We start from the raw sequence: 12231 nt of genomic DNA on the forward strand, positions 1-12231 counted from the left end.
GATGTGGCAGACATCCGATCATTTATGGGCTTGGTAGGCTACTATAGGCGATTTGTAGAGGGATTCTCAAAAGTGGCTTACCCAATCACATCCTTGCAAAAGAAGGGAAGAACTTTCTGGTGGACTCCTGAATGCCAAAGAAGTTTTGAACAACTTAAATATTTACTCACCACTGCACCTATTCTAAGCATAGCCAATCCCAGTAAAGAGTACGTAGTGTGTACTAACGCTAGCAAAGAAGGATTGGGAGGTGTGCTAATGCAAGAAGGCAAAGTGATAGCCTACGAATCAAGGAAGTTAAAAGAGCATGAGCAGAAATATTCTGCCTACAATCTAGAGTTGGCATCTATGATTCACACCTTAAAAATGTGGCGACATTATCTTGTGGGAAGAAAATTTCTATTGTTGATAGACCACCACAGCCTGACCAATTATTTTAGCCAGCCCACACTAAATGCTAGGCAAGCCCAGTGGGTGGATTTCTTAAGTGGCTTTGATTTTGAGATCAAGCATCTGAAGGGGAAGGAGAACCGGGTGGCAGATGCTTTGAGTTGAAAACTGCAGTGTCTGTACGAGATTTCCTGCAGTGAGAGGAAAATCCCCTTCGGGGAAATGATCAAAGAGGCAGCCGAGCAAGATGTTGTGTACCAGCAAATAAAACAGCAAGTACAACTACCAAACAGCACGGAAAAATAGCCAGATTATGCTCTGGATGCAGCTGGGCTTTTGTATTATAAAGGGAGACTGTATGTACCCGACCAGAACAACATTAAAAATTTGATAATGGATGAGTATCATAGGAGTCATTATGCCGGACACCCCAGATACCAAAAGATGATTACTGCACTCCGAAAAGAATATTACTGGCTGGGCATGAAGAAAGATGTGGCTGGATACTTGGCTCGATGTCTTGAATGTCAGCAAATTAAAGTGGAACACCAGCATCCCGCAGGTTTACTACAGTCGTTACCCATCCCGGAGTGGAAGTGGGAAACCATCACTATGGACTTTATAACAGGTTTGCCTAAGTCAAAGAAGAACAATGATTCCATCATGGTGGTTGTCGACAAGCTGAGCAAGTCAGCGCATTTTATACCCGTACAATCTACATATCGAGCGGTGCAAATCGCTCATGTGTTCATGCAAAACATATTTAAGTTGCATGGGTTACCAAAGGCAATAATTTCAGACCGGGATGTAAAATTTACATCGGCCTTTTGGAAAACATTGTTCGAGGAATTGGGTACCCAGTTGAATTTTAGTACTGCCTATCATCCCCAAACTGATGGGCAGACTGAACGGGTGAACCAGGTGGTGGAAGATATGTTAAGAGCGTATGTGATGCAGCAACCAACCAAGTGGGAGGATTATCTTCACTTGGTTGAGTTTGCATACAATAATGGCTACCACACATCATTGCAGATGAGTCCATTTGAGGTGCTATATGGGCGAAAGTGTCGCACTCCCTCAAGCTGGAGTGGACCGGAAGACAGATTGATGCTAGGCCCTGAAATGCTCCAGGAGATGGAGGAACTGGTTAAAAAGGTGCGTTCTAATCTGAAAGTAGCTCAAGATAGACAGAAGAACTTCGCTGACCGGAAAAGGAGGTTCAAGGAATATCAGGTCGGTGATCATGTGTATGTGAGAATTCGAGCACAAAAGAGCACTTTACAGTGGAGTGGGTGCGCTAAGTTGGCACCTCGATATTGTGGACCCTTCTAGATTTTAGCAAGGGTTGGGCCGGTGGCTTACCAGCTTGCTCTGCCTAGCCATATACAAGTCCACAATGTCTTCCATGTTTCTGTGCTAAACACATATGTTTATGACCCTAAACATGTGATTAATTGCCAGGATATTCAGGTAAGAATTTCTTCGGTAAATCAATCAAAATTTTTTCTATTAAAGGAAAATTGTCTCAAGGTGTTGCATATTGCAGGTAGAACTAGAAGGAGAAATCCGAGTTGAACCGCTGAGCATTCTAGACCGGAGAGAAGTCATGCTGCAGAAGCAGGATATTACCCAAGTTAAAGTGCAGTGGCAGCACTTTGGGCCTAATGAGGCCACTTGGGAAGATGAGGAACTCATGAAGAAAGCTTACCCAGGGCTATTTATAACCAGAAGACGTCGGGACGATGTCTAACTTTAGGAGGGGGAGATGTCATATCCCCAGATTATTGTAAATATTCTTTTTATCGCAGTCAAAAAACAAGAACATTATCTGTGTATAAACTTATATTTTTTTTAGTAAATGGAAATTTAAATGACAAGGATATCATGTCACATTGGCAGATTTGGTTAAGACTTGGATGAAAAAAAAAAAAAATAGTTGCAACCCTAGCTGTTTCTTTTCTCCCCCCCAATTGTGGAATGGTTTGGGGGAAAAAAGGGAGGAAAAAGGAAAAGACAGGGGTTGTACTGTAGAGGACATACAGCAGGAAAGAGTCAAGGTCTTACCAAGTCTGGTGAGGATTAGATGGTAACGGTGCAGAGCGCTTGCAACTAGCAAATACAGTAGTCTTTGAGCCAGCTAGGGGGGGACTGGTCTTGAAAGATAGTCTCAAGGACGAGTGGAGGACTAGCTGCAGAAAGCAATGGTGATCATAACCATAAATAGAGAGAGGAAGAGCCCTACAAATGGCTACTCAGGTATGTGACTTTAACTCAAAACTAAGGGAAAATATTTACTTATTGTTTGTAGCTTTACAGCTCCTTCATTTAATGAGAAAGGGGTCATAAGTTGGGAGGTTGGATAGTCTTCCACTTTAACTGTAATATGGTGGAAGTATTTATATGTTTTACTATTGGAAAATGTCGATTAAGAGACTTTATATTTTATCCATCCCCGTTAGGTAAATCTTCCCTTCTCTCAGAATTTTTCCTTTAACAAAAATGGTAATCAAGCTTGGCGGTGGCATGTTTAGGACTGTTCTAGGAAAGAGCGAAAGAAATATCATAATTTAAAGATTATAATTTAAAGATGATAACTTAAATATTAGAACTTAAGGATAATTAAAACCAAGAAATAGAAAAAAACGTGGCAGAACCACGAAAGGCGGATAGCCACCAGAGAATGCATTGAAAATTAAACAATAAAGAACTGTGCTAAGTGTAGACAGACTGGAATTTAGGGTAACCAATGAATTATTGCAAATCCTTAAAAGCCTTGTGTAGTTGAAATCATGGATCTTGGAGGAAAGGGTTGAGGGCTGCTACAGTATCGACATACCTGAGGAAGACAATTAGGCTATCATGAGGAACTGCACTCTCAGGTCTAGCTCAACTGGGAAATTTTCCTGGAAACAATGAAGATAAGTGCAGTAGCGCTGAGTGCCAGATAGTCCCAAGACAAGCCAATATCTATGGGACCATTATCTTTATACATTTATAAGATTTTGTGGAATGCATGAGTTCAATTCACAAGCAGAAGAATTGATTCATGTAGAAGTAGACAGCAATGCAAGTGGTTAGTGCAGGCTTAGGGTAAGGCTTCGAACTCATTTTGAAGCCAGTAGTTCCCAAGGGTGGAGGACTCAACAGTCGAACCCTGCAGCCAAAACCAACCATGCAAGGAGAATAACCCTCCTGTAGGTGAAGCCCTATAGCTGGGGTTGTGGCACAAGCACTCGAAAGAGGTATAAAAACTGATGATTGCCAGATTATTTGATACTAGGTAGCAAACCTGCCATTGCAAAAGGAAACAAACAAGAAAGAAAAGAAACATGATGTAGGGCAAAGATACGCAATAGGTATACAAACTTCCAACATTAAACAGTGACCGAGTGGGCCAAGACCACATAATCGACACGAGAATTTGAAATCCTTCATAATGCAAACAACCCATCGAAAAGTGTAAACAAACAAAACATGCGGTGTATAGCAGAACGAGCAAAGAACTTAGGCAACTCAACACACCATTTCCTGATTGCATCACAGAGGACGTGAATTCAAACTAGGTATATGCATATAAATTAACAAAATTCTAGAAACAAATTTAAGCACATAATACTTTAAACCGGTGACCATAGAGCCATACCAAATGGTTGAATAATTAAATTATACAACTGGTAAAACCCTTATTGTCACCGAGATGGATAACCAGGAAAAATAAACCTACATGATTTACAATCAGAAATAAGCTCTGTCTTTATTTGGAAAGATAATTACATCATGATCATAAATGTCCACATTTGGGAAAAACCCATTAAAAGTATAGAAATCAACCCTTTTCTAGAACGGTGGAGTTTGACTGTAGTACAGGCGTCTCTTAGACACAGAAGGGTAAACAAAAGAAAGGGCACACCTTAAGAGTTTCCCACCAACTAAGGAAAGCTCTTACCCGTAACTGGAAAACTCCGCTGTTGTGGATGTGTAGACACCCTTTCCCAAGCAGGTCGAGCCAGCTCCAGAATCCCTCATCCTATGTTGCAAATTATTCACCAGAATAAAAAAGAACTGATTAGGGCCTAGCAGGGCTTGGAACACCTCCAGTCATAATGAACAAGAAAAAAAAGAAGAAGTAGAAATCCAGCTGGAAGAAAATTCAATATAGTTCACCTGTAAATTTTCGGCACACTTCCAGGCCATGAAATGGGACCCGTGCTGAGTTACCGGGTAGCACTGTGGAAAACGATGGCCGCATCAGAGTAAACCTCACTAGAGAAATTTCCAGAGAAAATGAAAGCAATCTCTTCACAGCGGGAGTTGAGGCAAGATCTGGAATAGTCGCTACCGTTGGATCGTGAAGGAGTATATAGCACCGTTGATCTGGGTGAGGATCCTGAGCAGGCATGGGGTAGTCGAACGGTCCACCAAGCCATGTATATGGTAGCACAGGTGGCAAATAATCAGGTAAGCCAACCCCATGTTAAATTAAATATGAAATCTAGCAGCGCAGCCCATAACCAAAACCATCGTCCTGAGTGTTAAATGCACATTTAAATGACCATACAGCTGTAGAGGATGTGATTCCTAGAGTTGCAGTAGGATCAAAGCTAGTGTACGATAGGCCAGCTGGGTGAAAATCAAACACATCATTTAATTCGGTAGTAAATAAAAAAAAAAATTAGAACGAAGACATTACAATTCATCAACGTATACATTGTTATCATCATTGGGATTCATTTATAACATCATAATTGTATATTACAACAAATCCTAGCTCGTACTAATATAATCTTTTCATGAATTAAAGCACATCAGGTTTTCAGGTTTTACATTAGGAACCGAGATAACCATTGTTGTATAAGGGTTTCATTGGGTTCTTTATACATCAAAATTACTTTTTCTGTTCACAATGAGCCTCATAAAAATATCCTTCCGTTGTATCCAAATATGGGTGAGTGATGGGTGAGGTGTTAGATTAGAATCCCCTCAAAGTTGGTGTTCACTCGTGGATGTTGGTTGATCTGACTGACATGTGGACTTATCTCCATCGTGCGATGAGAGTAGATGATACAACAATCAAAAATGTTTTGGGATTAGTTAGGGTAACTAACCATTTCTAACTCCCACTCAGTTTTCCTCACTCACTAGACTGCCTGTGTGAAATTGGTCTGCAACCTGCTCGATTCAACCATCTCCCGTGGTCTGAAGTTTCTTAACCTCATCCACAACATGGTAAGTCACCTACTCCTTGTCTAGGTTCTTCCGTTAAACTCACTCAAATTTTCCATTCCCTCTTTTGATGATTGGGTGAATCGTGCCGTAGGTAAGGCCCTACTGCAAATATGGTTGTCATCTGAGGGACTAGCTGATATGTTGCTAGCTACGTTGATTATAGGCTTCTTGGTGCAGTCGAGATTTATTAATATTTTTGTTTCTCTTAAAACATTTCTTCATATGTCATGGTAACCCTCTTAACTGCAAAGAGAATATTTATTGTCCTAAATTTCATCCTTGAATCCCATTTGAGAAATTTAATTTGTTCTAGCATTTAACTGCAGGTTTTCCCTACGAAGAGGACACCGGTTGGATCGACGGTTAACTGGAAGCATAGCCCTCACTCAGGTAAGTCGTTGTGCATATTTGAGTTGGTTCCCTGTACTCTGATATCTCATATATATATATATATATATATATATATATATATATATATATATATATATATATATACCTTACTGATGTTGCCTTACTTCTTTCACTAGGGTTATGTTGCTATAACTTCTCATCACAATGCTTGCCAACTTGCAACAATGATGCAACCTCGTTCCCATTTTTTATTTTTTTTTTAACTAGAACAGTTATGTTTTATTGATAAAAAGATAGGTTGGGCAAAGCATAATCAACCATTACATTCTTCAAATTGACTTAAGCACAATATCCCACTTAGGGGATAAATGCTGTGGTCGGTGTATCTGCATTTATACTGATCATTCCATTTTGCAGCGTGCATCCTATATTTGCCAATTTATCCGCTTCCTTCTTTAATCCTCTAAGAATGTGGAAAATTTGAGTTGAGGGAAAATCCTTCAGGATTCCGTTCACTCTTGTTAGCTGTTTGTTTAGCACCGAATCCTTAAGCCCTTTCTTGCTTACTATTGCTTTTATCAACATTTCTGAGTCTCCAAAAACTAAGATTTCGCTTGGATTTTCTTTTCTGGCCATTTGGCAAGCTTTCAATAGACTGAGAATTTCTGCTTGGCTGTTGGTTTTTCGTCCAAGACCCTAGCTAAAGTCTTCTTTTTCCCATTCAGAAAGAATATCGCCCCTCCCACTCCTGACCTCCCTGGGTTACCTTTTGAGGCTCCATAAAAAAATATTGTGCACTTGCCCTGGGATTTCCACCACTGTTGGAATCTGTCCTCTAGATCTTGGATCTGCCATCTTTCCTTATGGATTGGTCATGTGTTTGCTGGGTGTCTGGCCTTACAAGTGTAAGCATCCAACCACATCCTTTCTTCAATTCAGAGAGAGTTGTCATCTTTGACTGAAGAGTGATTCAATGTTTCTAAGAGGAGGTTCTTTGCCCGCTCAGCCACTTTTGTTGTTGGCAATTTAGTGTTATTGAAGATGATTTCATTCCAGGCTAACCAAAGCTTCCAGCAGACATATTTGGGGGCAGCTATCCACACCTGGTGCCATATAGATTTGCTAACTATGTTGTGAGGGTAGCTAGATTTCCAAGAGGAAAACATGATGTCAATCGAGCTTTGAGATGGAAGACAAAAATTCAGTCCATTCAGGAATATGGACCAAACCTCCTTCGCAAACTCACATTCTATAAATAGATGATCTGAAGTTTCCAATGCGAATTTGTAGAGGACACATCGATGTGGGCCTGCTATGTTTCTTTTGCACAAGTTTTCCCCAGTAAGAATTTTTTTGTGGAACAAAGTCTAGAAGAAGTTAATTTTGGGGATGTTGAAGCTATCCTAGATCTATTTCCACATGGACTCCGGATGAGATGATTCCTTTTTACTTTGCATCTGAAGATACCCTTGACTTGCCGTATACACCCCCGTCTTACCCCATCCCCAGGAGTCTTTTTCTTCTGTGTGCACCAGAGAAAAAACAGAAATAACGTCATTAAGGGCATCTAACTGAGGTTTTAAATGCTTTGGGATTCTAGGGAAAGTCCAGCGCTGCCAGTTCCCGTTGCTATCCCAGCCTGATATGTCCTCTATTTTCTGGATTCCTTTCGCATGTAACCAGGCTCTTAACTCGGATATTTCGTTAACTTCTGCTAGAGGGGGATGACCCATGACACTGTCTCTCCATAGCATTGTGTTTTTACCATTTCCAGGAATTCAATACAGGTAGGATCTGATGCCTCTACTGCACAACTTCCAGGCCTGCGTTCCTTTGGGGTTTTTCTCCACTATAAAGAGTTTTATTGATTGATTTTTGAGGTATTTGAGCTTGAAAATCTGGCTGACTGGGTGATTTGGCTCAGCGTAAAGCTGCCATAATAATTTGCAGCCCAGAGCTAAGTTTGCATGCAAGGGATCTCGGATTTACAATCCTCCTTCTGCGAGTGGTCATTTCATTGTATCCCAACTTATCAAGTGGAATCTATTATTGTTTCCGCATCCTCCATTCTAGAGAAAGTTGCGCATAAGTCTAGAGATTTGATCAGAGATTGATTTTGGAGCCAACATTAGAGAAGCCTGTTATGTAGGAAGAGCCGTGAGGACTGATTTGATGAGCATGAGTTTGCCTTCGGTAGTGAGCCAAGAGCCTCCCCACACAACAATTTTCTTCTTGAATTTCGAAATTACTTCCTCCCACAGCTGATTTCTGTTAGAGCCCAGCGTTATTGGGAGGCCCAGATATTTAATTTTATCCCAACCAGCGTATCTTGTAAAGCCCAGATCATTTTCTATTTTCTCAATTATGTGTTGCTCTGTGTTCCAACCATACACAACACTTTTCCTCTCGCTTATAAGAGCTCCCGAGATGCTACAAAATTTTTGGAGGATCTTTTTGAAGGAATTTTCTATTCTTGGAGATGCTCCCCCAAGCAAAAGTGAATCATCTACAAATAGTGCATGGTTCACTGGGTCAATTCCTTTCTCAATTCTAATCCTAGGTATGCTACCATCTTGTTTTTCCAAGGTCAACTTTCTACTCAGGGAATCTACCATCAGTATGTAGAGGAATGGGGATAGAGGACAGCCTTGCCTCAATCCCCTGGTGGCTATAAAGAAATTAGCAGGTCTTCCATTTACCACTAGAGCAATCCATATCTTCTCTAAACAAGCTTTGATGAGGTTGATGAAGTCCTGGCTAAACCCAAAGGAAGCAAGAACCCTGTACAAGAAAGAGTGATTAACTCTATCAAAAGCATTATGCATATCCAGTTTGATAAGCATACCTTGTTCTTTGCGAGAGTGGATGGAATGTAGAGCTTCCTGAACTTGGATGACATTGTCCAGTATATGTCTTCCTGTCACAAAACCCCCTTATGCTGGAGAAATTAATTTTTGCAGAAGAGGTTTGATTCTATTCGCCAGAAGTTTAGCCACAATCTTGTAGGAAGCATTGCAAAGTGAAATCGGCTTGTATCTTTCAAAAGATCCTGGGTTTGCTTCCTTGGGGATTAGGGCGAGAAAGGTGGAATTTATTCCGCCTCCGACCTTTGCCTTCCTCATGAATCCATGTATAATTCTAAGAAGATCTGGTTTGATTAGCTCCTAGCATATTCTGTAGAAATGGATTGATAATCCATCAGGCCCAAGGGCTTTGTCTGGCTCCATGGACCAAACAACTTTTGATATTTCTTCTTCCGTAATTGGGCTCAAGAGTATGTCATTATCATCTGGGCTGACTAGGTTTGGAATATTTGAGAGGAAATCTGATATATCCTCCTTGCTCCCATCCCTTTCAGCACTAAGAAGGTTTTGGAAATGCTTCTCAGTAGCTTCCTTTATTTGATCAAATCCTTTGCACACCTGTCCGCTGGATGTAGTGATTTTTGCAATGTAATTTTGCGAAAGGCGGACCCTATACTGTCTGTGGAAGTATGTAGTGTTTCTGTCCCCAACGTTGAGGCACAAGCTGCGAGACTTTAAATGCCAATATTCTTCTTCACTTCTAAAGGAGCTATATGTTTTCCTTTGAGCAGATTTTTCTTTATCTAATTCCATAGGGGAGATTTCTTTCTTTTCCAGTTCGAATTGAAATTCTGCCAGCTGATGGACTGCTTCTTTCCTCTGGCTGGTGGGGGATTTTAAAGCCTTATTTATCCATTATTTTAGGGCCTTCTTTGCATTTTTCATTTTTTGTTCCCACACAAAGCTTGGGGAGCCTGTTACATCTTTTTCCCAGGTTGATTGAACTGTTTCTAAAAACCCTTCTCTTTCAGCCCAAAGAGGGCTAAAGCAGAAAGGGAGAGGACCTAAGTCTTCTTCTTCCTTTAAGAAAAAAAGAATAGGTTTGTGGCCTGAGGCAAGTTTTGGAAGAATCTTGGTGAAAATAATTCTTTTGTCCATCATGATGGAGCTACTGGTGAGAAATCTTTCCAGCCTTGCTGAAATATGATTTTCCCCTGTTCTATTGTTGGTCCAAGTGTATTCTCCTTTCACTGGCTTGAAATCTACTAAATCCCATTGGAGAATGAGATTTTCCACTGTGAAGAGGAGAGGATCCCTTGTGAAGGTCCCACCTCTCTTCTCTTTGGGATCCATAATAATGTTTAGATCTCCTCCTATGACTATATTCTTAGGATTGGGGAGTTCTAAATAGTCCGAGAGTGTCTTCCAGCACTCTTTATTTTCAACATAATGCATGGGAACATACATATTGAAAAGAGCTAAGATGAAGTTGTTTGTTTTATGGCACAGTTTAGTATAGATCCAATGTTGATGCTCATAGGATCTTTCAAGAGAAAATGTGGTTTTAGACCAGAATGTGCCTATTCCTCCAGCCGAACCTCTAGCACTAACTACCTTTCCTTAATCAAATTTCCATTTTGTGTTGCTTGTGTTTAGAAGGATCTCCCCTTCTATTTTTGTCTCTTGAAGCATGAGTATGTCTGTGGATTCCATTTTCAATAGGTCTTTAATAGCCTCTACCTTAGTGGGATTCCCCAAACCCTTGCAATTCCAAGAGACCAGCTACATCATGTACAACTTTTTGGGGTGGGTCCACCTCCCTTAGGAACCCTTGGTCTGGTATTCCTCCCGAGGGTCATCTCAATGGTGACTTGACTTCCAAGGGTTTTTTTTCTTTCTGATTCTTCTTCCCTGATTTCCTTATTTGATTTCCTTCCAGCTCTCTTTGATGGCCTCTTGAAGGTCTCGTCATCTGAAGAGCCTGCATTTTCTACGTCCTTTTTCTTTTTTTTAATTATGTTTGCATATGAAGGGGAAGAAGTACTGCCTAGAATTGGGCTTGTAGTATTACCTGGATCTTGAGAGTCGATGTTGTTTAGCTAGGGGAGACCGTCTTGTTCTACCTCTGGAGAATCTGAAGGCGTTTTGAGAGATTCAAAAGGATTTTTGTCCTCCTCGATTCTAATGGTTTCCTTGCTTCCCGTGTTCTAAATGTTTGCACTTTCTTGCCCTGATTTGTTCCCTGTCTCTTTGCCTTTGTTTTTATTGTTCTGTCTGTTGTTTGTTGTTTTATTTACTTGCTTCCATTGTTCTCCTTTTTCTTTCTCTATTGCCTCCTCATTTTTCTTCTTGCAGTATCTTGCGAAGTGCCCGTGTTCATGACATCGTCGGCATTTGAAGGGGATCTGTTTGTAGTCAAGCTCTTGGACATGTGTCCAATCTACAACCAAAAGTTTGATGGCTTCAGGTAATCCGACTTCCATATCGACCTCTACACATATTCTGACACAGGAGAATTGATCCTTTCTCGGAACTTGGTCTATGTATCTGCCTAGAGAATTACCAATGGATTGCAGTGATCTCTGGTTCCAACAGTGAAGGGGGAGATGTGGAAGACGCACCCATATAGGCACTGCCATGGGCACGTCTTATGCTGGATCAAAATTTGGTGACCATTTATTTAGACAAATCCCTTGAGGGTCCATAAAATATGGCCCGTTTCTGAAGATCAAGCTTCTATCTTCTGCATTATCAAACACAAATACAAAAAACCCTTTGCCAACGAAATGGCTTTTTATTCCTTCCGAAACCAGAGGTATCCAATTCCATTTAACCCATTCTTCAACTACTTTCAGGGATGGCGATAGCCTTATGAATTGGTCGATGAGGCCTCTTTCGGCTAGGTTCATCGCTATTATGCAAGTTTCCTCCATAGGCAAGGTCACCGTGGGGATGTTTTTCAACTTTTGACAAACTTTTGCTGTGAACTAGAGATCGGACGTTTCCCAGAAGCTGCGATGAGGGATCTGAAAGCTTCGAGCTCTAGAGACGGGGGAGGAGGGGCCCCAGGGCCACCTCTGAGATCCATAGTGGAGAAGACCCCGCGGAGGAGGGAGTAACCAGTCGGGCACGGCTAGGGTTACAGCAGAGCAGCCATGCGCGCGCTCAAAGCCATCATTTGAAGTGTATTTAAGGCATATGCCCTCAGTTCCCAAGTTTTTGGCTTATCATATAATCTTGGGTTTTGACAGTTAACTTACCAAACCCTACATTCTTGAAATTGGGTTTCACACTATGGTTTATTTTTCATTTTGTCCTTCTAGGGTTTTAGCATGTAATTTCTTTCTGGTGCGAAACTATTGCTTCACACTTGGACTATTACTTTTTCTTGTATATTAATCAGTCTCTGTCTTGGAGCCATGTTATATCAGCCAACCCTTTAGAATAGAAGAAAACATAA

At 40.9% G+C, this 12231-nt stretch overlaps 1 protein-coding gene across 1 annotated transcript; it reads left to right on the plus strand.

The window, feature by feature from the left end:
* Positions 1–783: 783 nt before the first annotated feature.
* Positions 784–11890, plus strand: LOC149166311 (uncharacterized). Its single transcript, XM_089430133.1, has 5 exons — positions 784–1197; positions 1423–1623; positions 1852–1860; positions 5943–6006; positions 11763–11890. The coding sequence occupies exons 1-5, from the start codon at positions 784–786 to the stop codon at positions 11888–11890; spliced, it is 816 nt and encodes a 271-aa protein (XP_089286259.1).
* The last annotated feature ends 341 nt before the right edge of the window (positions 11891–12231 follow it).

Source organism: Pinus tabuliformis, chromosome 5_1 (assembly GCF_031772625.1).
Source record: "Pinus tabuliformis cultivar Carrire ecotype Pingquan chromosome 5_1, CPIR1, whole genome shotgun sequence".
In the NCBI taxonomy this organism is placed as follows: domain Eukaryota; kingdom Viridiplantae; phylum Streptophyta; class Pinopsida; order Pinales; family Pinaceae; genus Pinus; species Pinus tabuliformis.

Excerpts from the sequence above, each read along its gene's own strand:
- LOC149166311 (XM_089430133.1), top strand. The coding sequence starts at position 784 with ATGGATGAGTATCATAGGAGTCATTATGCCGGACACCCCAGATACCAA. Across the intron at positions 1,198-1,422 it reads CAATAATTTCAGACCGGGAT|ATGAGTCCATTTGAGGTGCT; the intron begins GTAAAATTTACA and ends ACATCATTGCAG. Across the intron at positions 6,007-11,762 it reads GAAGCATAGCCCTCACTCAG|AGATCGGACGTTTCCCAGAA; the intron begins GTAAGTCGTTGT and ends GCTGTGAACTAG.